Source organism: Periophthalmus magnuspinnatus, chromosome 1, assembly GCF_009829125.3.
Source record: "Periophthalmus magnuspinnatus isolate fPerMag1 chromosome 1, fPerMag1.2.pri, whole genome shotgun sequence".
NCBI classification, from domain to species: domain Eukaryota; kingdom Metazoa; phylum Chordata; class Actinopteri; order Gobiiformes; family Gobiidae; genus Periophthalmus; species Periophthalmus magnuspinnatus.
In genome coordinates this window covers 3,768,819-3,794,628 of record NC_047126.1, presented here as the reverse complement: position 1 = coordinate 3,794,628, position 25,810 = coordinate 3,768,819, and the positions used below count along the sequence as shown (strand labels likewise).

The 25,810-nt window shown below is 41.7% G+C and overlaps 2 protein-coding genes across 2 annotated transcripts in view; one reads left to right on the top strand and one right to left on the bottom strand.

The window, feature by feature from the left end:
• The window catches only part of LOC117373246 (uncharacterized), a 163,501-nt gene extending 142,105 nt beyond the window's left edge, over positions 1–21,396 (top strand). The window contains exon 7 of the mRNA XM_033969181.2: positions 21,386–21,396. The gene's annotated coding sequence lies outside the window, so the exon portion shown is untranslated. The remainder of the gene's footprint in view (positions 1–21,385) is intronic.
• The window catches only part of grin2bb (glutamate receptor, ionotropic, N-methyl D-aspartate 2B, genome duplicate b), a 116,188-nt gene continuing 90,466 nt past the window's right edge, over positions 89–25,810 (bottom strand). The window contains exons 7-16 of the mRNA XM_033969292.2: positions 25,459–25,573; positions 25,170–25,375; positions 22,955–23,126; positions 19,020–19,173; positions 17,695–17,820; positions 13,834–14,063; positions 12,316–12,476; positions 10,767–10,954; positions 6,619–6,857; positions 89–5,083 (exon numbers count right to left, since the gene is read on the bottom strand). Of these exons, the coding sequence (XP_033825183.1) occupies positions 2,729–5,083; positions 6,619–6,857; positions 10,767–10,954; positions 12,316–12,476; positions 13,834–14,063; positions 17,695–17,820; positions 19,020–19,173; positions 22,955–23,126; positions 25,170–25,375; positions 25,459–25,573 (3,946 nt within the window). The 3' untranslated portion in view covers positions 89–2,728. The remainder of the gene's footprint in view (positions 5,084–6,618; positions 6,858–10,766; positions 10,955–12,315; positions 12,477–13,833; positions 14,064–17,694; positions 17,821–19,019; positions 19,174–22,954; positions 23,127–25,169; positions 25,376–25,458; positions 25,574–25,810) is intronic.

Here is a 25,810-nt window from a genome sequence, read left to right as displayed (position 1 = left end):
ATATTACAGCCCATGCATGACGCACTGAGCGAGAGAGGAGCCGCGATGTACAAAACAACACAAACGCAAAACCAGCCCAAGTGACATTTGATCTTTTTTATTAATACTTAACACTTTTATTCCAAAGAGACAGAAGAATAATATTTCTCAGTACTTATTTTCACATTGACTGCGTGTAATCTCTTTTAAATATTACTAAATATTCAGTCAAATTTGAAATACTCCCTTCACACAATTAATCTCTTCATACAAAAATGTGAGGGTGAACTAGAGTTTTTATCGTATTTACATTTTTCACAATCTGTACAGCTCAGGGACAAAAAGAATCAATCTTCTCTGGCAAAACAGAAAAAACAGATTGAGTCAAAGAGGAGAAAGAGAGTCATAGTAGAAACGATAATCTATTGTGCTTTTCTTGTTGTGTAATAATTGATAATAATTTTACAACGTCCAAAAGCAAATGAATCACAGGAGCCTCAGATCGTCGTGTTCGCGTACGTCTGCGGGGAAGCGACCCCACAAACGTCGGCCTCGGAAGGAACTCAACAAAATGTAACAGTTAAACCAAATCTCTCCAAATAGAAGGTCGTTTTTTGTACATTTTATCAAAACTCTACGTGAGGTATGTACAGAGCTTTTTAGCACGTGTAGCCTACGAGAAACAGTTGTCTTGCGCACTGTCCGTCATTCAAATGAGCACACAGAGGTAATCAAGCGTATGTATCCAGGCACATACAACAACAGGGAAAAAATAGAAAGTAGATGAAATGAAAAAGGCTTCTCCAGTGACTAAGAACCTTATTAAAAACATTTACATAAACTATATCAAGAAAAGTCTGTCTTTGCAAAAACAATAACAGTAAAAGCACTCTTATCCCTAAAAAGATCTTTAATCAGTTCAGCCATATTTGAAACAAAATTTAAACCCATTTAAGTGTCGTTTTCTCTTCACAAACACACACACACCTACAGTACTACATGGATCAGTACCAATGAAATCGCAAATAATCCAAATATCATAAAAAAGGCCCGTTCGTGGGCTGAAAGTTAAGATGTAAAACAAGAAAAGGAAAGAAAATCTACACATGCAAATCCTACCCCCTATCATACACGCGGACTCGTCAGCTAAGAGAATAAATCAAGTCTATTAACAAGGAACTGTGGAATCGGGCGAATGGATCCCGACGGTGCTACAGTATTAGACCAGAACTGTAGCTGTGGCTCATGATGATCAAGATAGCGAGCTCTAAATGTTTGCAATGGGCTAATTAAATGTGTTTTTTACCTTATAATGGCGTTCCTGATGTTTATAGTTCTCTGCATGCTCATCATCTCATCTTGGTGAGAACAAATATGATCCAAAAGGCAAAAAAAATGCATTAAATAAATTCATATACTGGAGAATATTTCACTTTGATTAAACCGATGCAACAAATGTAGAAAAAACGATATATTTTATGTGTAAAATCAGGGTTTGTCGCAGCCCTTAAGTTGAATAATCACGCACAATCAAAGGGGACCATCTTGAGGACAGGCAGTGTTTATAGCTGTAATCACGTAATAATTAAGATGTCAGGTGCTGATTTTTGGACCGAGGCCTGACTGCCTGATGAGAGTCCATTATGCTGCTCATGTTTGGAACAAATGTCATGGTCAAAATAAACTTCAAAGTGTTTTAAGAAGATTTAAAACTTAATAATATACATTTCGTAACATCATTGTGTGCTCAAACTGAGACATGGCAACGTGGTATTTCGTAAAGCAATAGATTTGTGTTAGGAACGTTAGCACTACGGTTTACCCCCTGTAATCCTGCCAATGTGCAATGTATAAAAATGAGAGCTCACTTTGGTGTCTGCGAGATGTTTTTTTTTCCATTTTTGATAACGTTATAGTAATAGTATAATTCAACTCTCATAAAAACTGAGTTGGGATTTTAAGGTATTTGAAAACTCAGAGACTCTACCAACAGAAAATCATCAGAGAATCGTCTGAAAATGATCTGAACGAATCCTTTTAAGGCACATAGAGCTCAGGATTAGAACCCATTTGGTACTGCCTGACCAAAAAAGGCAAATCAGTATGATGTCATCTCGTAATTGTACCCAGGAAGCCATGCCTTCTACACATCACAGCGCTGAGAAATGAGAAAAGTGAGTGATCGGAGCCTGTAAATCGTCATATTGACATGAATCACTTAGACATCCATTCTACTAGTCCCCTGCAAAAATGGTCAGATAAGAAAATAACATTATACAAATATGAAACATGATCTATCAAATGTTTAAAACAATTCAAACCAATCAGAAACACTGGAATAATATTTAGTAATATTAACATTGTCAGTACAGTTATTAGTCATTTACCCTGTTAATACAACAGAAATCATGATTTCTCAATTGTGATTGTATTTTCGTACCCAAAAAGGTTTATTTTAGTGTTGGACTGAAGAGGGAGAGACAGTGAGCGTAAAAAGAGATAGGCGGGAGCACTTTTCCCTCCCTCCTAACCATGACCCAAGTCAGAACAGCACCAAACACCTTTTCATCCAAACGTTTACCTCGCAGGACGTCACCACAGCTCAGCGTGCTGCGGCCAGTGTAGATTGTCCAAATACATCCATTTATTGGCGAACACACACAGTATTGTGTCTTATTCACTTCACACAGGCTGGAGCTGCCCCGTATGTTCTTGGTTTCCCAAATTTACGCACCCGTTGTGTTGGCATTCACACATCTGACTCAATGCTGGACAGCTTTTCATATACATGTCCATTGGCACCGTTGAAGGGTCTCTGTCCCGGGCCCAGACCTAACGTGTCTCTGCCTCCAGGCAGAAGCTTGTTGCCCCCGTGGTGGTTGCCCATGGGACCTCCCACCCCACCCAGGCAGAGCTCTTTTGGGTACCTGGGGGTCACATTGGACATTACCCCTGCAGTGGCAGAAGCAGGTAAATAGGAAGTAGCTCCCACTGACCCTCTGAAGTCCCCTCCTCCTCGGATGTTGTTGAGAAGCTGCTGCTGCTGTTGCTGCGTCTGAGGCTTTTTCATGTAGTACGGTTTGGCACCGTGTAAAAGACACTGGTCGTCACCGAAGGTTGGGATGAAAGGGTTCTGGTTCACCTTATCTGGGTAGAGAGATTTAGACAAGGAGTAAGTCCCGGCCCCTCTGCCGCCACCACCACCACAGCCCCCACCTCCCATCATTGCCCTGTCTCGCTCCCTAAAATCTCGCTCCCCCACCGAGCGCTGACGCAGCCCTCCTTCACCTCCGTGGAACAGACTGAACGATGAACCTGCTTTGGCCCGATCTCCAAGTCCTCCAAACATAGGGGAGTCCCTGTCCACTGAATACCTCTCAAACATGTGAGCGTATGGACTCGGACCCTCCACAAAACGATCCTTATCTTTCAAACTCACACTACGAGGCTGAATAAACTGTTCACCCATACCCCCGCCACTGCCCCCCATGCGCCCTGCTCCCTCCCTCTGCAGGTCCACAAATGTGTCATATGAATGCTGCCTTCTCAGGACCCTCCCACCTGGGCCTAGTTTCCTTCGCTGTGCTGGAGTTTGAGCCTGGTTCCCTCCTACGCTACTCTTCCCCCCTGGAAACATCATGTTATTATCCTCACTGATGTTGTAAAGGTTGCTTGGCTGAATCTTACAGGAATCACAGCGCTTACAGGACGCTGAGCTGGGGCGACTGCTAGTTCCCCCGACTCCACCTGCAGGGCATGCGCCTCCTCCTGCGTGATGACAAACACTGTGGCAGTTACGACACTCCCAGTCTCCTCCTGCTATACCCCCTCCTCCGATCCCCGAAACGCCCTTCTCCCAGCAGCTGTGGGCCTGCTGCCCTGCCGACACTGTGTTCTTGACTTTACCTTTGAGGAAGTCCTCTACTGGCACTAAACTCTTACAGACACCACCACCACTAGCACTGCCCACACCGCTTCCTCCACTTCCTCCCTCCTGCTCCCACATGGCCTTGCCCTCCTTGGAGCGGAACTGCTCCCCATAGAACTCTCTGAGGTTCTCTTTGTCCTTGCGGAATACATAAGGAGAAGAATTACCCCCTCCAGCACCCCTCTTCCGCTCCAGGGGTGGAGAGACCGCGCGGCGTACCAGGGACCCGTGGGGGAAGTGGTGGTGGACGGTGTGGTGGTGGGGCCTCCTCCTGAAGCCACTCAGTTCTACATCGTCATGCTCTCGTCTGCATTTGGCCGAGGCAGGCCTCTTTTTCAGACTGTCCCTGTACTGCTTACGTCGTTTGTTGTTTCCTTCCAGGTTGCCGTAGGTGACCGTGTGCGTGGAGATATCTGAGACGTCAGAGCGGACATTCCCGTCATCGCCCCCTGATCCTGCCCCTCCCCCGCCTCCGCCACAGTACCTCTCGTGACTGCCGATCAGCCCCGTGCTGGACGCTCCTCCTTTGAAAGAAAACCTGCCGTACACATTGCCGGCTTTGAACCCGCCCTGGCTGGAGTCTGCCTGGGCGTGGCCAGCGATCAAGTCAAATTTATTAGTGTTCCTGTGGGTCATGGACGGCCGGGGCTGCGTGGTAAAAATGGGCGCAACCCCTCCCGCTAAACTGTCACAATCAAACATACCCCCTTCCAACGAGCTAGCGCTGCCTAAGCTACGCGGCCTATTGGGCGGGGGGCCAGACATACCCAGAGCTGAGGCCGGGTGGTGGTGCCGGTAATGGTCCTGGTACAGGTTGTTGTCCTTCAGGGGCAAGTTGCCAAAAGTCCTCTCCACATCACCAACATAGTCACTGAACATGTTGTCCTCTGCCATATAGGGAGGAGCAGTCTTACAGTCCATAGGGTGACCCACCAGGCTACGCCGGTGCTCCTGGATGTCATAAATAGCTGACTCACGGCCGCTGTGACTGTATTCCAGTGCAGCGTGCGGAGAGCCATTGACACCTGGAACAGCAGTCATATCCTTGGCAGTGCGAATCAGACGCAAGATGTTGGAGTGAGTGTTGTTCATGTTCTTCTTTATAGTGGACGAGGGGGAGTCGGCCGTGGACTTGTTTTCCTCAATTTGAACACCGTGGATGCAGCTGTAGATTCCCTGGAGTGAGTAAATGAGAAGGGGAACAGGAAGACACACAAGGAGAAAGAATGTGAGACAGGTCAAGGAAGAAGATGAGAGCGTCCGACTTAAGGCTCAGTGTGAACAGCATAATGGGTAAAGTAGACGATACAGTCAACACCAGACGGTCAACAGACACACAGAGAGAGGAGGCGAACAGGGACAGACAGAGGCAGAGAGAGGTTAATACATTGCTATGTTCTCTCTGACCACCCTTTTGTTTACACACAATTAAATGGTAAAAGAGTTCACAAACGACTTTTTCCTCAGGAGGCTATCTCGGACCTGTAAAGATACCGCTAAGCTCCTCACCTCGGGCGGCAGCAGCTGAGCCAGGGACAGAGAGGATCAAAGCCCTGATTGATAACAGCAAGCTCAATCGATAACTTTAATCAGTATAGATTAAATTCACGTGAACCTAGCTGTTCAGGTTTTGTTTCTTTACGACAATACTTTTCACTTGCTCACAAAACTATGCACATTAATTACTCAAGCATTTAAAAGTCCCATATTACACTGTTTTCTGACGTGTGTTTTGTTTCATTTACACGTTAAACGCACAAACTCTGCACATTTAGGCTGAGTTCTTCGCTCATCTCAGCATTTTGAGCGTTGGAGATGTGGACAAAATAATAATAAAGTGTAACTCAAACATGTGTGAATGAAACAAAACACAACTCCAGGTCTGTTTTTGAGGACATAACCGCATTATAACATGGCTAAACCCTCACAAGAGTCAATTTTGCGTGATATAGGACCTTTAAATTTCATTATTGCTCAAAACGTTGTGTGCACGTGGTCGAGGGACAGTTCAAAAGGTCATGATATTCACTTGCTTGCTGGCTATTACTTAAACACATCATCTTGTCAGAGCTGGTTTGTGTCTATCTCACTCATGGAGAAAATCGTTTTCTATTCTGCGGATTCTTTGTGCGATTTATCTTCTTTTCAGGGGGCTGCGTTGAGAAGCAGCCCCTCCAGTGGGAATCTGTGTGTCTCCTACATCTACAGTTCCCACACCGCACTGTAAAGGCTGGGAAAGGTCACCGGTTCACCATTGTATCCATTCTTCTATCCAACATTGTCCTTTAGCTGGCTTAATTTTTTTCTCATCACTCAGACCTTTTTATCCTTTCCCCCTTTTATGTGTCTTTCTAACCCTTTGGAAAGCTCTTGCCCATTTATAAAGTTTATTTTTAGAGCTAAATATATAATTTTAGTAACTACTTAAGTCAATGGGCGTTATATTTTTGTGTTTGAAATACCAAAATGACCTTGTAAATAACTTAAACATAATAATCAAGAAGTTACTCAATACATTTGTGTTTTTGCGTTTGGTAATTTTAGTAACGAGATGCTATTTTGTGCTTGGCCCAAAATAGGTCAGATGAATCACTCTGTTACCCCGAGTGTAGAGCTACACTTCAGCCCAGAGGTCTGAAAACAAGACAGGTTAATGTGATCGTTCTGTCAGGGGACAAAGGTCATTTCTAAAATAAAACAGGCACACTCACTCTGCTTATCGAGTAGGTGAATCCAGGCTGGCCAGAGCACACGCCCATAAAGCAGAAGCGCAGCTGCCAGTAGAATAAGTGTTCACAGATGAAGGTGATAAGTGACAGGACCATCGCAGCACCAAGCATGTAAAAGACGCCCGCCATGTTGTCCACGTCCAGCTGACTGCTCATCACCTCATTCTTCTCATTGTGGCAGATGCCCGTGAGCCACAGAGCCTCCAACTCCTCCATCTCACCTGGAGCAGACAGACAAACACAGGTGAGTGAGAGCTCGGTGCTCACGGGGGGTTCTGCCCAAACGGACCGAGCCCTTAAACAAAGTGTAGACTCAGGTCTCATGTACACGCCACTAATATGTTGCATTACAGTGACTAATCCGTCCTCTCATCCCCCGAGGATCATCTTATTAAGGATTGCTTATGCAAAGCATAAAGCATCTTCCGTGTTGTGGGGGAAATATACTGCCCACCGGGATTTGACTGCGCTATGGGAGGATGGATGAGTGTCTAAAACATATTAACCGTGAGTATGTATCCCAGGAGTGTCGCCAAAGGAACTCGTCCAAACAGTTTGCACCAGTGTCTCTCAGTCTCTCGTAAATACAGATGATCAGATTCTGTGAGTGTGATTGATTATAGATTATTAGTGGTCGTCTTGTTGATTTTAGCCCATTGTCAATACCGTGGGTAAATTAAGGACCGTGATGCATTAATCTACACTACTGTTTATGCGCTGGAGGACAGTATCCAGTATCATGGGAGGAAATGTAGAGAGTCATCAGGATTTTTTGCATGTCTTGAGGCGGGGAAGCTCACACATGTACGCGCACACACACACACACACACACACACCTCACATGGCCACACTCTCAGAGCCTGCCTGACTTTGTGAACACAGATCTGAAAGTAGGTGAGTGTTTGTGCTGACCACTCATCTGTGTCAAACATACAGATACAAAATGATACCGCTGGAAGGGAGTCATACACCGTCACAACGATCCTCTGTGTATGTTTGAGTGCTGCATCAGACTCCTGCTGTATACAGTCATTACGTAATCACTACATCCGTGTACTGTACTTCCTAAAAGTTCTTCATCGTTAAGACGTAGTACGACCTGGTTTGGACGAATACAGTCTTGAGTTTTGTGTTGGGGAAGAAAGAAAGTTAAGTTCTTAAACCATCTTCTTTACAAACACAAAATAATGAGATAATTTATAGCATTTAGTAGCTATAAACAAACGGGTGATAGTAGCTCAGTTGGTAGAGCGGAGGTTGGCGGTTCGAATCCCGCTCTCGACGTAAACATCAATGGTTGAACGGTCAGATCCACGGACCCACAGGTCGGCGTTGCGATTCCAGCTCCGCACAGACGAATCCTGTCGTTAAATCCTTGGGTAAGACACTTAACTCACCTCAACTCGTGTGTGAAAAGGTGAATTATTCCTTGATGTAAAACGCTTTGAGTGCCTTGAAGGTGGAAAAAGCGCTATATAAAAATGCGACCGAGCAAATGACACCCCACGAGACTCTTTCTGCGAAGCGTAAAAATATAAACAACAAACACAGGGCTCGGTGCTAAAATCAAAAGTAAATGCACATATTTTTCTGGGCAGTGAGTACTACCCTGGCAGTGAGAAAAAAGTGTCAGCTGTGGCTAACAATTGGGCAACATCCACAGGCTCCAGCTCTTCAGGACTCACCTCATTCGCGTCTATAATACAACTCCAGGTCAATATCTACCTGTCTCTTTTGTGATGCACTGTCTGCTTCTCCCTGGCCACCAAATAAACACAGTCTGCTACAGCAGCTGCAGGCTGAAGGGGCCAACTCGTAGCTCCAAGACGATTACAGCTTTTGGATTCTAGATACTGTGAGCAGATTTATCGGGCTGGAAGCTTTTATTATTATTATTATTATTATTAATAATTGGACGATGGAGTCTTAGATCAAAATATGGATTAGCCAAACAATTAGTCGCTGTTTTGGACACTTGAAGACGCTTTACAAACAATAGAAAAAGGTGTAAATCAGGTTGAACAGGTGAGTTTTTAGTAGTGACGTGAAGTGCGGTAATGAGTCTGAGTTCCTGTTGGATTGTGGGAGGGAGTTCCAGGCAGCGAAGGCTCGGTCCCACAAGGTTTGGTGCTTTGTCCTGATGAGCGGAGAGACGAGGTCGGTGTTGGCTGATCTGAGGTGGGACGAGGAGGTTGTGAGATAAGGAGGGGCCAGGTTATAGGACAGAGGCGTCAAACTCATTTTCACCAAGGGCCACATCAGCAAAATGGCAGATGTAACTGTGCAGCAGTGTAAATATCACCAAATGTAAACAAATGTCATGTAAAATACATGTAACTACTTTTAAATTTGTTAAATAACTGTTTCTGTATTTATCACTTATTCAAGGTGCAAATATTACGTGTCTGTGTAACTGTGTATTTCCTGATAAACTGACATTTTTAAAAGTGTGTATCTGGTCAGAGCAACCTTCAGCACTGCTTCAAAAACAGCCTTTTAATTATTGGACAATTTGTTATTTTTCTTGCAGGCTAACATTTTCATACTTAGCTCCGTGTTTGGTGTCAAAATGTCGACGTAGATTGTACCGACGCCGCCTCATAACACAAAAAACATACAGATTTTCTCCTGAAAACACAAACTTGTATTCACCTTTAGCGTCTTTCTTGAAACTTCCTTCCACGCCGACAATTTTCCTCTTCCTGAACATTTTGTGATAATTATTTGCAAATATTTCTCAGTGTCACTTTTTGGGAAAATCTCATTGGTTTAATGTCAATGCACACATTAAAGCAGCACAGACGTATTTTAAAATGAAAGTCAAGCCTTAATTTACCTTTTCGTGGGCCACATAAAATGACGTGGCGGGCCGCATTTGGCCCCCGGGCCTTGAGTTTGACACATGTGCTATAGGAGGACCTTGCACTGGAAGCAGGACTTATTTGGACCAATAATTTCTTTAGTTGATTACAAACCTACGAACACTAATACATGGGGGAATCACCAGGACAATAAGATAACAGCTTTGTTCTGGTCATTTTGGTCAAAGCCTTATCTCAGGAATGCGTGACCCGCACTTTGAGAGGGTCATAAAACACTCACCTTGTTCGACGTTGCCTAAAGTTTCTTAATGCGTAACGCCCTGCAGAGTAGAAGAAGACCCGCCTCACACACACAAACCCTGAGAGACACTATAAAAGCTGTCAACATGCACATCTCAGGTCTCTCTTCTATCCTTCTCGAAGAGTCCGTTGCTTCATTGTTCCACTTTACCTGTGTGGAACTCATTAAACCCTTCTGACTTTATGTTTCAGTCTCTTTGTCCTCTTTGATGCTTACACGAGAAACGAACCATTCTTACAATATTAACAGTGTAATTTGAATAAAACTGTAATAAATAGCTGTTTAGATGTAGTAAGTAGTAGTAAGAACAAGCCCGTTGCCAAAAAATTGGGGGCCCGGGGCAAGAAACCTCCCATGGGCCCTTCTCTAATATTAATAAATACAAAGATGGTCCAGTTCTGGGCTCCTAAAACCCTGGAGCCCGGGGTAATAGGCTCCTCTGTCCCCCTTGTCGACTCTCCTGGGTAGTAACAATAATAGAAGGAGGAGTAATAGCATTCGATTTGAAGTTTTAAGTTGTTTTCTTTACTTCTTTTTGCCAAAATACTACATGACTCAAATAGGCTCTGTGCACAGCGGTATGCTAGCTGGCTCAGTGTGTCTCAAAGCTTATTAAAATTGTAAAACATAAAATAAACAACCTATTAAAATTCAAATTAATTAAAATAAAGACTACCCAGTTAATTTTAAATGTAGAGTACTTCAGTTGGTGGCGTTGTTTTAATATTTATTATGCCTCAAAATTTGCATTAGCATTAGCATTGAGACACAAACATCCCACTTTATAAACACAGAAGTGTCCTCCGATGAAGTATTTATTTTATTTATGTAGTGTTTATCATGTTTTCAGTGACATCCACCCGCACCCTCCCTGTCCACTGCCTCATCTTTAAATATTTATTCATTTTAGTTTGACTCTGGAAAAACCTCATGAAGATTAACCCGGACAGGAAGTAGTGACGCTAACAGTGAAGTTGCCAGTCGCTGTTTTTAATTCAATACTTTACCGTCTCCAAACAGCATGAGGATGGCCAGATCCACAGCTCGTTTCCATCCAGAGTCCTTTTGGATGGCGATGCCGTAGCCCGTAGACGCAAAGACTTTTCCGCTGCCGATGGTGACGAGCTTACAGCCCTCGTCTCTGCCCGCCATGTAGTTCAGCACCGCCGCGTCGTAGATGAACGCGTCCAGTTTACTGCAGAATGTGAACAAAGAGCGAGAATGTAAACACGAAAACTAGAATTAATTAATGTCTTAAATTAATATATACACTACCAGTCAAGAGTTCGGACGCACACTCTCATTCAATTTTTTTATTTTATTTTTATTTTTTTGCTGCTTTCTACATTATATATCACATATATGAAGTAAGATATATGGAATAAAAACTTAAATAACTATTGTTTTACATTTTATTTTCAGATCCTCCCTTTGCGTTGTCAAAATATATTTAGTTATTTAATTTTTATTTTTTTTTGCAATATAATTCCACGTATCTTACTTACTAGATATATTTGATGTCTTGTGCGTGTATAAAATGAAGGAAGTAGTAAAAATACAGGGAAAAACAGCACTGAATGAGAGGGTGTGTCCAAACTTTGTAGTAAGAGTTATCCCATCACATAATAGCAATAAAAGTTGACGAAAATCCCATAAATTGTTCTATTTAAACCTACACTGGTGTTTGTTGGGCTTTGCAAATAAGCCTTTAAATAGCATCAAGTATTCATGGTTCACTTAAGTAAAAATACAGATACAAGGGCAAAAAATACTCACGTAAGAGTATAAGTATTACATGAAGCTAAAAGTATTAAAGTACTCGTTTAAACATGTACTTAAAGAGTCAAAGTCAAAGTATTTCACACAGATTTTTTGATTTTATAAAGCTTTTTGTCTTTTCCTAGCTGTTTTATTTTTGTCCAAAATAAACCCTCAGCCTTTTCAGCAGGTTTCAAACAGTAATAAAAATACTTGTTAATTAAAATGTAGTGGAGTAGAAAGTACAGATACTGCTCTCAAATGTAGTGAAAATCCATTTTAAAGTACAGATACCTTAAATGTCTACTTAAGCACAGTACTTTTCTACTTTTACTTTGTGACGTTCCACCACTGTCCACAGTTTAAACCATTTATTTAGAGCATGAAACACATTTGTGCTAAACCCTGATTCTGATCTGATTCATAAAGCGATTCAAAATCATAAAGTAGCAGATACAATACAGAGGCACTCGGAGTGACAGAGGCAGCAGATGGATTGAAGGAAGAAGAGAAGAGAAGAATTAGCTCGCTTTCAGATTTCTACACAAACCACAGGCGACGCTGCTATTCTGGGGCCAGTGGCAGATACACAGCTCCACACACTGCCCACCCACTTTGCCCACAATCCTCTGTCTTCGCCTGTCTCCCGCTCTTACCCCTTCATCATCTTTTCGCTCTATTGCATCAGGACAGTACCTCACAGCTCCCCAGCTCTCTCTCTCTCTCTTTTCTCACGGATCCTTTCATCTCCCTCATCCCTCTATCCCCATCTGTTTCTCTGGCTGTCTCCATCCTCACCCGGTCTTCAAACTGTACAGCGCCTCGTCTACGTTCTTCTGGTGGAAGCTGGTCATGTAAGCGTGCATGTCCCGGTAGTTGTTGCGGATGTTTCGCTCCGTGCTCCCATTGGGCACTGTCCCGAAGCGGAACGGTGGGGAAAACTCGTTGGGTTTCTGGAACTGTAGTGCGTCCGGAAAAGGAAGAAAGGAAGAGAAAACAGCAGGGAAGGAGTTGTTAGCATTAAAGAGGCACTGAGCTGCGTCAAATAGACTTTAAAGGTCCCATATTACACAGAATTGACTCGTGTGAGCTTTAAACCATGCTAGCTCCTCAAAAATACACCTGGAGTTGTGTTTTCTTTCATTGAGTTTGAATAAGTCTGCATTATTATTAGTCTGTCTACATCACCAAAGCTCAAAATGCTCTGTTCCATGAATAGACTGTGTAAAGAAGTGGACTAAGTGAGTGTGAGGTCAGCCATAGCGTTCGGTCAAATGAAGCTCATCGAAGCTAGAGCAGTTATAGCGGCAAATTTGGAGCAGAGTTACATATTTGTGTTTCCGACCACGAGTATCATAGCAACCAAAGAGCCAATCCAGAGCGAAACTGTTGAAGCCCCGTCCCACAGGATTGTCAATCGAACCTGTCGCTTACGCTCGTGGGTGAGACCTCAGGGAAAGAAGGAGCCTGATTTGTCTGTTATTAATGTTCATATCTTCAGTTACGGACACAATAGTGAAATAAAAATACCAGGATCATGTAGAGCGGGTTTACGTACATTTAAGACCAAAATAACGAGTCTGACAGCAGCAGTTGCAGAGAGAGGGGCAACAGTTTTCCAATGTAAAGTGAATTGGAGCCAGAGTCGAAGGAACAGGAAGTGCGTTTATGCTCACTTCCTGTTTGGAACACGGCGGCCAGCACGTTAGCTATGTCCATTTATATATACAGTCTATGGTTTCACTTTTTGAAAGCTGACTTTTACGTTTAGTTCAGTAGTAGATTGGCAATTCCAGAGCTGAAATGATCCAAATGATTGTAGAAATGAAGGCGTGTGGAGTTTAAAAACACAGTGGAGCACTTCCTGTATCACCACATGACGTCACAACGTGGATCTATGCGTTTAGTTTGGCCTAAATATGCAGGGTTTGTGTGTTAACGTTGTAGGATTGAAACAAAAACACAACTCCGGGTCTGTTTGTGACGAGGAAACAACATTATATCATAGATCAGAAAACAGCTTTAACGCACTATTAAACACAACCGCAGTGCTGCGCTTTTGGATGTTTAAAATGAACCAAACTCCCCTAATGGACGGACAGATAAGAAGTGCAAGATAAGAACATGCATTATTAAAAATCCAAAATGACAAGTTGACCGAGCAGAACAAAAAGCACAGCATTGAAGCTTTAATTGGCGAAACAAAGTGAACACGACAGTCATGAAATATTCCTGCGATGTCCCCGGTTAAACTTCCTTTACGTCACACCCTCGCTTCCTCGTCCCCAAACACACATATTATTCATTAGTTCGCACCTTTTTGTCTGACAGGCCCGACACTTGGTCCACGTACTCTTCCTGGATCATGAAAGCGGCCAAGTTGGCAGTGTAGGAGGCCAGGAAGATGACAGCGAAGAAGGCCCAAACTGACACCATGATCTTACTGGTGGTTCCTTTGGGGTTCTGCACTGGCACGGAGTTGTTGAAAACCAGACCCCAGAGCAGCCAGATGGCCTTACCGATGGTGAAGGAGGGGCCGCCAGGTTCTGAGGACACAAAAACACTCATTTCTTAGTTTCTATGGCCTTACCGATGGTGAAGGAGGGGCCGCCAGGTTCTGAGGATACAAAAACATTTCTCATTTCTTAGTTTTTTTCTTAAGTTTTAGTGTCATTTCTTTTATTTCTACAGGGAGAGCCCGATGAGATTTACCTGAGATCCAGAATAGACACTTTTTCAATACTTTACAAAGGCGTAAGTCTGGTCAAAAGTGAATCCCCCTGTTTTCAAATGACCGTGATTGACAGGTGGATAAGCCAATATCTATATAAGCTAATATCACAGGAGGCTGAAAAACACCAGACTAGACCTCACATCTTTGTAAAGTGTTTGAAAAAGAAGTGTTTATTCTGGATCCTAGGTAATAACAAGTATATTTTCATAGAACAGGCATGATCAAACTGTGGCCCGGGGGCGAAATGCGGCCCTCAGACCAATTTTTCTTGGCCGTCAAGCTTCCAGGTGTATCCCATATTACCTTAAACAGGACTTTTTTTACTGTACATTTCTGAAAATCTTCTCACTGCCCATCTCAAATATTTAATGTGTCCCGTTGAGGATGTACGGGCTAGAGACCCAAGTAACGGCGCTACTATATTGGGCTAGAATCAGAAGACAAGGGAATCGGCTGAGGGAGAGAGTGACAGAGACGGTATATTTTGCGGTTAAATGGCACCATGTATTGAAATATAGACAACATGATGATCAGTACCTATAGTTAAAGAAAAAGTTTGACGAAGTTGGAGAGTCGATATGGCGAAATGAAGGTAAATGACAACTTTAAACATCCCGGTGTCGCATGCTCCTCGCTCTAGCCTCGCACCTACTGCAACGAATCACGTGGACGGCGCATGAAATTTGCGAGGGACACAGCGGAGGGGAGCGAAAGAGAGAGAACTGGCTGGGTTACACATGAACAAAGGTCTCGCGGTTCAGTCTAACTTGTAATAAACACGAAGATTTGAAGTATTCACTGTAATGGCAACGAGTCTATGGCCCTCAATCTCTATTTATTTATTTTATTTATACTGTGGTTATAGCCAATGTCTAATTTCCTTCCGTTGTCCCGAGGGCTGGGGTCACAGATGGGTCCAAAATCCGCCTTCAGCTTTGTCTATGTTTTTATATTTGGCCCTTAATGAGAAAAGTTTGGACACCCCTGCTGCAGAATAATCACAAATATGGATAAACAGCATAATCCTGACATTCCTACTCCCATCCCGTTTTCCTGATTCCACATCTGCCCACTCTCCACCGCTGTGACAACCCGCTGTTACGGGCCAACTCTACTCCACCTACTCCTATGACAGCATGACAAGGTGGTGTGTGCCAAACGCTACCTACCGGAGCGCATCTGTGAAGTGGAGAGTTGCGGGGAACAGGGAGGGAAGGAGGGAGGGTGGGGGTTGATGGGTAAGCAGCAGGCTACAATTATTCTACAGCTGGAGTGTAGGACAACAGCCATTGCATAACCCGGTGATTAACGCACTTTAACATTACAAACCGGGGTTCGAATAGGACAAAAACTACTCTCTTTCCCTCGGGATCAAGATAAGAGAAGTCATAGAGCAGTGATATGAGACTTTTTATCTTGAGAGACTGCATTTGTAGCAGGTTAATGCAATTCTCGGAGTCAAACATTGCTGGCTCTATAAAACCTGGAAAAAATAGATTGAATCTGAGCCATTGATTTTCATGGGTAAATTGATTTGAACAGTCTGCCGGAACTGTATTTCACTGCGCAGATAGTGTTCCAGCGGCAGAGTGTGTGCAGAATGTTTGATGAGGCATTTGTTTACATTTATAAACCCAGATGTGCGATGTAATAAACAACTAAATAAACGCTGAGACGTGTGAGAACCTTCGAACAACCTGAACGGCTAAAGATAGCTCCGATCGCTTATCTGCTTTTTGCCCGTGATCCCTTTCATTAGCGCGGGAGCTTAAGTACGTGGAGATGTAGATAAACACTCAAAGTTAAAGAGCAGAAAATCCTGGGAGTCAAGTCAAAGTGGAGCGGGAGACATTGGCAAAGTTAACACAATTTTCAGTGAGAATATACAGTAGGTTTATAGGTTTTAGGCTGTAATAAAAACAGGAGAAGCTGGGATGGGAGCGGCTTGGGGTCCCACTGGAGGTGCTGGGGGAAGTGTCTGGGGTGAGGGAAAGTCTGGGAGTGAACGCTTAGAATGCTGCCCCCGCGACCTGACGCCGGATAAGTGGAAGAAAATGGATAAAAACTGAAGAAGCGGCTTGGATGAGCAGCAAAACGTCAACTTTTTGTCCACAGAATTGAATTTTTATAACATTTACAGCGTGGATGTCTCAAAACCAGGTTGGAGGTTCAATCCCAGCTCAGACCAGACACTTTAACGCACTTTGTCCAAGAGGGATTGCGGTGTAGGAGCGATTGTTCGACGTTGGAGCGGTCCTTGTTGTAAATTGGCAGCCATTTCTCTGTCAATAAGCCTCTGGATAACTGCTGTTTGGGGAAATGTTGTTTTGCTCCACTGCCAACTTAAATTATTCATTATAAAACATGAAATATCCAGGTTAACACAGACACATCGACCTGTCCTGATCATTTAAAATAAGTCTTACGTCTTACTCCATTTCCTGCGTCAACCTTTCACTTTTTATACGAGTCAATCTTAGACTAAAATAGGACTTTTATCCACACACCTGCTTCTGTTTTTAATGTTTTATATGCACTTGTATACTTGTTTGTTTGGCTTTTTTCTGCTTGTATTGTGTTTTAAATGGGGAAAAACAAAGCCCATGTGATCTCATTGAGTTCCCTTGTAAAAATAAAGATAAAAAAAACGAAAGATTGCATTAATTTTTGTACTACTTTCTGTTTGTTCTGCTGTGACATGGCTCAAAATAAAGAGTTCAAGGGAATGCTGACAAAAAAACAACCCCCCCAAAAAAATCACAATATGGATTTATCTTTAATTAAATGATAGATGGACACATTGGGGCTCAGTGTTTAACGTGTGTACCTTTTATTTGCATCATTTCTACAGCTTATTACAGACACTGACATTCTGTTTATTTATGGTTGCACATGTTTTTTGTTTTTTTTAAACAATATCGTACATTTAAACACAAACTAGGGACTTATTATGTTTATTTACACAGGGAGAGCCCAATCAGAGCACGTAGACTCTCTTTTTCATGTGCGTCCTGTTACAGTACAAAAAAAATACACAAAAAAAGCCCAAACAAAACAAATAACTACACAAGTCCATTTAAAACATTAAAAACAGGAGCAGATGTGAGTATAAATGTTTGTTACCTGATTGTTAAAGTGCATTAGTAACACCAAACTACCCAGTTTTGCTTCTTTAACCTTATAGTCATGTGATTTTGTATTAAATGTTCCCATATCGCTGATTAACAAGCTTCAGCGTTATCGTGCAACATAAAACAATAAATAAATGGTGATATTTTGTGAAGCTCTATATTCCTCTTCAGCGTTTGTTATGACAGACCTAAGTTAACGTGTATAAAACGTGTCTAAATCCTGAATAATGTAGTCGTTGTCCAGAGCGGCGTGTATTTCCTGCACTGTGGCCCGACTTACGTGTGTGTGAGGTGTGAGTGTTTCGCTCTCACCTCGACCGTCTGCCAGACAGCGGTTGTAACCAACAGGGCTGAAGTATTCAAACACAAACACCGCCACGGCCGACACGATGAGCAACATCACAAACATCATCACCCACACGTCCGCACTGAAGGGCTCTGCAGAGAGAGGAGGAGCACGGTTATTACACACATCTCAATAACATCAATGTCAATCTCAGGTAATAAGGAGAATACAGGAGAACTGCCTTTTGGTGGGCTATAAAAATGACAAATCTCTCTTATTATAAATTATATTAAAGACAAGACAAACATGTTTATATTACAAGTAAAATTGAAAAAGTGACATTTTATCTCCTTCTGAGGTTTAATAATCGAGGTCCTATATACAAAATTGACTCTTGTGAGCTTTAAATCGTGTTATAATGTTGTTACCTCCTCAAAAACAGACCTGGAGCTGTGTTTTGTTTCATTCCCATGTTTGAGTAACGCTTTATTATTGGTCTGTCTACATCCCCAAAGCTCAAAATGCTCTGTTTCACCTTGTGATGTCATGAAGTGGTAGTTTTCAAGCTACTTTTTCAGGTTTAATTCAGTAAACATTGACAATTCCACGGCTGAAATGATCTTAGGTATATGTAGTTTAAAAACACAGCGGAGCACTTCCTGTATTACCACATGTAAGTATTTTTTTTCAGGCATTACATTCAAAATCAAACAATATTTAACGTCTATAAGTTGTACATAACATTTCTATCATGACCAAAAGGGTTTAGGCTGAAGTAAAATCGACTATTTAATAATAACGCACAACAAAACCAAGAAAAGCAGCATCAGTTCTGCAACAAATGACTCAATATGAAAACAAAAGAAAAACTACAAACCTGTAATTTTCAAAAAGTAATGTTTTATATCTCTTTTTAAATCATTTTTAGTTTATCATTGAGGTTGTTCCACACATTAACCCCTCGAACACAAACACAATTATATTTTTTACTGGTTCTACTCTTACTTTTTTGAATAAACCTGTTCGTCTAAGATGATATTGACTCTTTCTCTGTTCGAATAACATCTGTAAACGAGAAGGAGCTTATGATTATCTGCCTTACACATCATTACGGCAATTTTACTAGTTTTAACTTAACAAAAGTAGGATTTGTTGGTGCGAGATTGTCTGCTTGGTGAACTTCTTTTGGACCTTCATGACATCACAAGGTGGAACAGAGCGTTTTCAGTTTGAGAGAAGAACTCGAGAGAGAAGAAACGACATTAGAACATAGATCAGACAACAGCGTAATAAACAATTAGCACCACATCGATATTCATTTTTATTTTCTGGATTATTACGGATTATTTACCGAGAAAGGCCGAGGGCGAGACCGTCCCGTTGCTCCGAGAAACCATGACGCTGATCCCCGTCTCTATGAACGGTACTGAGAAATCAATGACCTCCGACCTCTCCTCGTTGATGGTAAGCGAGCCGACCGCCATGTGAGCGTTCTTGAGCACCACCTGACGAAGAGACAGAGACACAACACGGCACGACGTCAGCGCTCGTGTGCGTTTTCCTCAAAGCAGAAAGGGGAAAAAAGATCAAGCAATAATTTATTCCAAGCAGTTCATTTGTGAGTCACAGATAATGTCATGTGTTTAACAAGCCTTTTTTTTTTTCTGGTAACCCCCGAGCAGAAGCGGATCATTATTACTGCGGGTCAGAATCTGGCAGCCTCACAGTGTTTCCAGGTTTATTTAGTCCTCTGTTTCAAACACCTCAGCTCATGAATACAAATGCAGTGTGATAATAAAGGGTATATATGCCAGAGTGAGCACAAGTCCTGTTCACCCATTTGCTCTGCGCTGGTCACATTTTACTCACAGACGGTTTATCCACACGTTTTTCTCTGCACAAATTAAACCATTAGCTGCTTGTTTAGGCGTTTATAAGGGCCACGCTGTATAATCTACTCACTCAACTACACATCTGTGCAGACGCCCTTTACAAGGGTTTATCAAACTGCGGCGCGAGTACCGTTTCCTCTGAGGGAACACGAGTATTTGTCGTTTTTAGAGAGACAAATTTATGATAGTTTTTGGCTTATCATTCAATTTATGAAAGACGGAATAATATACAGGGTGTCCATAAACTCTCTTTACAATGAGAACGTTTTATTACAACTGATAAGATATATTCATTTGAAAGAAAAAAAAGGGAAAAATAAAAAAGGAAAGAACCAGGTTTATCGTTTTCTTTTCTGTTTTAAGTCTCGTTTGCATGTTTCTATCTCCTCAAGTCCTGTTATGTTTTGCACTGTACTGTTTTTTTTATAAATAAAATTGAAAAAAAAAAAAAAGATATATTCATTTGATTTGTTCTATTGTAGACTGGTCCCTCGTTTATCACGGGGGTCACGTTCTAAAAATAACCCGTAATAGGCGAAATCCGTGAAGTATCAGCTTTAGTTTTTACATTATTCTCTATGTTTTTGTCTGTAAAACCCCTCACCACACACTTTATACACTTTTCTCACACAGGCGTTAACATTTTCTCACATTTCTCTCTCGTTTAAACACAAAGTTCAAACCTTCGTCGGCGTCTTTGTCGGTGCAGAACGTTTCATCGACATTGTGGGTTTTGTCGGGGAGAAAACAAATTGCAAATGTACAGCACTTCAGAGTCACACTGCGATCCAACGTTTATGTAAATTTGTCTGAACACGTCACGGAGGAGACTGATGGACAATGGTCTACAGTCCAACAGCCAATCAGGACGCACGACATAATGGTCTACAGTCCAACAGCCAATCAGAACGCAGAACACAATGGTCTACAGTCCAACAGCCAATCAGGACGCAGAACACAATGCACGATCATACGATGTAAAAAAAAAACATGCAAAAAATTTAAAATTAAAATCTGCAAAACAGTGAGACTGTGAAAGGTGAATTATGAGTATAGTGATTATAAAAGTGTTTAACCTCATTGCATTTTTGTATTTCAGGAACCTTTGATTAAAGAGGAATTTAACTTTTTTGAATGAACCCGTCAGAACTGGCTCCTCCTCAAGAGAAGGCACAGTGTGTTTCATGGGTTTTACGGAGCTGTGTGAAAGACGTCGTTTTTGGAATAAACTGAACAAAAGCAAAAGATACAGATGCGACTGAACCACTGATGAGACTCTGCTACAGCGAACAGAGCAACAATAGAGATGTGCACTGCCTGGTCAAAAAAAGTCACCACGTGGATTTAACTAAACAAATAGGTTGGGGTTGCTGCAGTGAATGTGTGACGTAATCAAAGCTAAAGGTGGAACAACCAAATATTACAGTGTGTGACCTTTTTTTTTAGGCCTGGCAGTGTATTGTATCTCCATAATCTAACACAGAAAAGAAAAGTTGCTTGACCTACAGTATTTCTTTTCTGTAATTCAATGGGACACAAGATTTGTTTCTATAATAAAATGATAAGTTTGATTTGAAACTGTTGCATTATTCTGAGATGTTTTTTTTTAAGATATTTACAGGTGGTGACTCTTTCAACAATAAAGATTTCAAGCCTGATGTTGGCAGTTTTTGAATCTGGTGGTACTTAGAAATCCAAATATGATCTTAGATGTTTGTTTGTGTAATCCCTCAGTCATCCTGGTACGTTCCATAGTATCATTACGATCCTATAACGTTTTGTCCAGTTAGATTTGAACATCTCTTTTCCGTTACATGATCCTGAGTCACACGGGACACGGCGGTGCGGCTCAGGTCTATAGTACGGAGCAGTATGGAGGCCAGCGGTAGATTAACGCTAAACAAAAGTAGGTTTTTCCTGAGGCTACTCCTATCGTCTCGTTGTCCTGCGCTCCCTGATTTGGCTTCCCACAGCTCAGCCCGGGGCCAGGGCTGTGGAGAGCAGATCCTCCATAACACGACAGATACAGAGGAAAACACTCTCACAATGTAATTAGCTCATCACAAATCCCCAAGGGTGCGCTGTATTCAAATGAGTGTAAGATTACATCAACTTGTTTCAATTAATGTTTCAGTTCTGCTGTGTAATTAATTAAATTAGTTTCAGATGTATTGGGAATAATAAACGCAACAAAGAAACAAAGACAAGAGGAGACGAGAGGAGTTACACGGATTACAAACATTTTGACGGGTTATTTTTGTTTAAATATAATTCCCTGAAAATATTTATATATATGTTTTTTTTTTTCTTGGTTTCTTATCTTGTATTTGCACATTTTTTTCTTACAAACTGCATGTCATTGTGCGTGAAAAAAGTCTATTAAAGTAGAAGTATTACCTGTTTAAAAATGTACTTAAAGACTAAAAAGTAAAAGTATTTTGCGCAGATTTGAGGGTTTATAAAGCTTCAAATGTAATGATTTTGATACAGATTTATTCTGAATTTTACTCAAAAGAAACAACTACTGTAGTTTCTTCTTAGCTGTTTTTATTTGAGCATTTTTACTTGCTCAAACTACGAACATGTTAAAAATAAACCCTCAGCCTTTTCAGCAAGTCTCCTACAACAACGCAAATACTTTTACTTTTCAGTCCTGCACAAAAACATCTCCAAAACCACGGAAATGTCACACACACAGGTACACACACACACACGCGCATACATAAATACAATACATAAATAAATAAAATAAATAAATAAATGTCGTGAAGTAGAAAGTACAGATACTGCTCTCAAATGTAGTGAAGTAAAAGTGAAAAGTATCCAGCTTAAAACTTACTTAAGTAAAAGCCAAATGTAAAATCTGCCAGAGCTGAAGAATCTTCTTGGACGAGCAGCGAAACGTCTTCACTCCAACAACTTTTTGTCCAGTTGACGGATTTTATTACTTAAGTAAAATACAGATACCTAAAATTCTACTTTTACTTTATTACGTCCCACCACTGATTCTAGGACATACACATCGAGTTGGTGTTGACCTCTGCCAGTGAAGAACTTGAGTTATGTAAATGACTCCACAGCTTCACACTGACACTGTTTACTTTCACTGTTAGACCTTATTGACCTGACATCTACGTCTTATTCGCACTATTTTTAGTTCTTGTTCTGTTTAGGTGATGGAAGTGCACAGCCTTACACTGCACTGAGCCATTTAGGACGAGAAACATCATTAGATAATCCCATAGAATAAATGTCTGAACACAGATTAACACATTTATCCCAATCAGTCTGGCTCCAATATTGAGCTGATCATTAGTAAAACCAGTTGTCGATCTGAAACTCTGAAACTCTGCGTCTGTTTCTTGCGTAAACGTGTGAAGAGAAATGCGTTTACCTCTCCAACCATGCCGTTCCACGTCCCGTTAACCTTCTTCCCGTGTTTGCCATTGGTAACGAGGTAAAGGTCATATGTAAACTTGACAGTCTTTGCGATCTTTTTGAGGATGTCGATGCAGAATCCCTTGCAGCAGCGTTTGATGTAGATCCCTGAATCTCCGGTTTGATTGCTGGTAAATGGGGTAGAGAGGAATAGATTACAGATGAGCACAGAACTGAACTGATTAAGGATGGAATTAGGAATTTGCGCGTTTCAGACAAGAGGCGGAACACTACGCAGACAAACAAGCACGTATGTTATGTTTTTTCACAGATGTATATAATTATTCTACATTTGGTTTAGTGTAAAGTGCAATTTTGATCTAAAAATAACTGCAGAATGGATTCCTGGTCCTGCTCTGCTCCTTCATATTGGTATTCCGCTGAAGCGAGCTGAAAATGTTCATTTACTTGCAGCTTTTCAACCCTATTTGAAGCGTCAAGTGTAGAACAATACAGCTCACTCAAAGATTCACAATTAACCCTGATTAAGATAACGATGAGGGGAACTTTTACTGCAGAATGCCTTTTTCCTTATGTTTAATCAATGTCATTTCTCTGAGTCGCGTTGGTTCATCTCTGTACAGTTTTGATTCAGAGCAAACACAGGTGCACAGCAGATGGAGACACAGCACAAAAGCTGCTCTGGAACAGTGTGCTGTTAGACCAAGGACAAATTAGTTCGTTTTAACCTCTCTGTAACTGAAAAATATGACGAATTGAAACACCTTTTTTCACCCAGAGATACAGCTGAGCAAAAATCGATCAAATCAGTTCATCGAATTTTAAGTTCAAATCGATTTGTTTGAAAGAAAATAGATTTTTTATTTCCTTCAGTTTCGTGCATTGAACATTACATTGGAGACACACAAGAGGCTGCACACTTCAGTCACAGGGAGCAGAGTTTTAGAAGTGAAGTGCTCTTCATGTGCCTCAGAACAGAAGAGGAGCTGAGCACAGGCCAGAGCTGCTCTGAAATCAGGGACGTCACATTAGAAGTTGTGAAACAGTAGGATTAGTTTGTTTTATCACATTTATAAAATACAGAGAGATTCCCCCAAAGACCAAAAGGTTAAATATGATCAATTGTCAATATAATATAGAAGTAATAACAGATGCTTTAGCTGCTTTTAGCTTCTATTCTGTGTTTAAACTTGTACTATTCACAGCCCACAACAAAAAAACTACATTTTAACCCAAAGGAGCTTATACTATTTACTGCACTTCCACTTTAATTTAAACATTTGTACAATTTATTAACAATTCTCTATAACTTGCAGAACATTTATAGTGGAGAAGGGGAAAAATCTAATCGAAAATCAAACGTTTGTAGGAAAAAATCTTTATCTAATTTTATTCTTAGGCAAAATCACCCAGCCCGACCCAGAGATGTAAACTCATGGATAAAGGTGCAGGAAATAAGTGAATAATGCAGACTCGTGTGCATTATAGTTCAGAAGAAGTTCTACATGAGGGGAAATAAAACAAAAAAATAAAAAACATTGACGATTTTGCTGAAATATCGCCACAGGAGTCGTCTCACAATTCAATTTTTATCGCTCGGTTCAGTTCAAAATACTAGACTGCTCTGATGTTGTTCGATGAAAACACAGACAGAGGGAAAATGAAAACAGAGTCAATAAAAACAACACAGACCGAGGAGCTAAAGCAGGTCCTCTACAGACGGGAAAAACATGTCCTCTACCGACTGGAAATTGGCCACAGAAAGAGGCCACTGACAAAAACTCATTATTACACAGAGCAGGACGACGAAGGGTGAGTGTAAGGAGACAGCGGGCGAAAGAAGGACGGAATCTGAGACAATGATCTGGTTCAGAGTGAGGACAAGGACAAGGTAATCACGACGGTCAGAGCGAGCGGATTGAAAACAGCAAAAGGATGTCAGTCTTTGGTTTGAATTTAAAACACGAAATAGATTTTTTGCCAAGTGCTTTCGCCTGAAGTTGACAAATCAATCCTTTGCTGCTTATTTTGTGACTTTCTGAGCTGAAAGGAACAACAGTAGTGCGTTAAATTATTCAAACTGCAGCCGTATTGTCGAATATGAATCAATATTTGAGATTTTTATTTGGCAACCGCACACAATGGCAACACGAGACTGCGCGCCGGACCAGATAACACAAACCTGAAGACAATGCGTGCGGTTGTTTCACCTGAGCTTGAGTTGTTTTCGACACGGCACAGTGTTCCTCATGCAGGTCCCGCTGAGTGGGTCCACGTCCTCCACGATGACGAATGGCGCCTCCTCCAAAGTTACAATGGACAGGTGGTCCTCTTGCGCCTCAGCTCCCGAGTACAGCTCAAAACGAGGCCACACATGGTACCTCATTGTCAAAGAGCCTCTCTCCCACTTGCCGACCTGCAGCAGTTTAGGAAGTCTTAATTAATACACAGGACACAAAACTCCGACATGTAGCCCAAAAAAAACAGTGCACGACTTACCCGATCCCACTGTCGGTCCTTCTCTAGAAGAATTATCACGAGTTTAGGATGCATCTGGTGCCCCTCGTCGCTGAAGGACAGGTTTCGGCCCTCAAAGGTCACGTTCATCACATACCTAAAGGTTAGAGGTCAAGTGTTAGGAAGCATTTTATCGCATATCTAAAGGTTACAGGTCAAGGCATGATTTGTGCACAGTATCCTGCTTGATTTGGATACTCTTCTCAGTAATTAAAAGAAGTGAATGAGTTGACGAGTTCAGGGACACAATCTGTCTAAAGCAGGATTCTCCCCAAAAAGCTTTTCTATGAACATGAGCTGCAATAAATGAATGAAACGCATTTACTCAACTCTC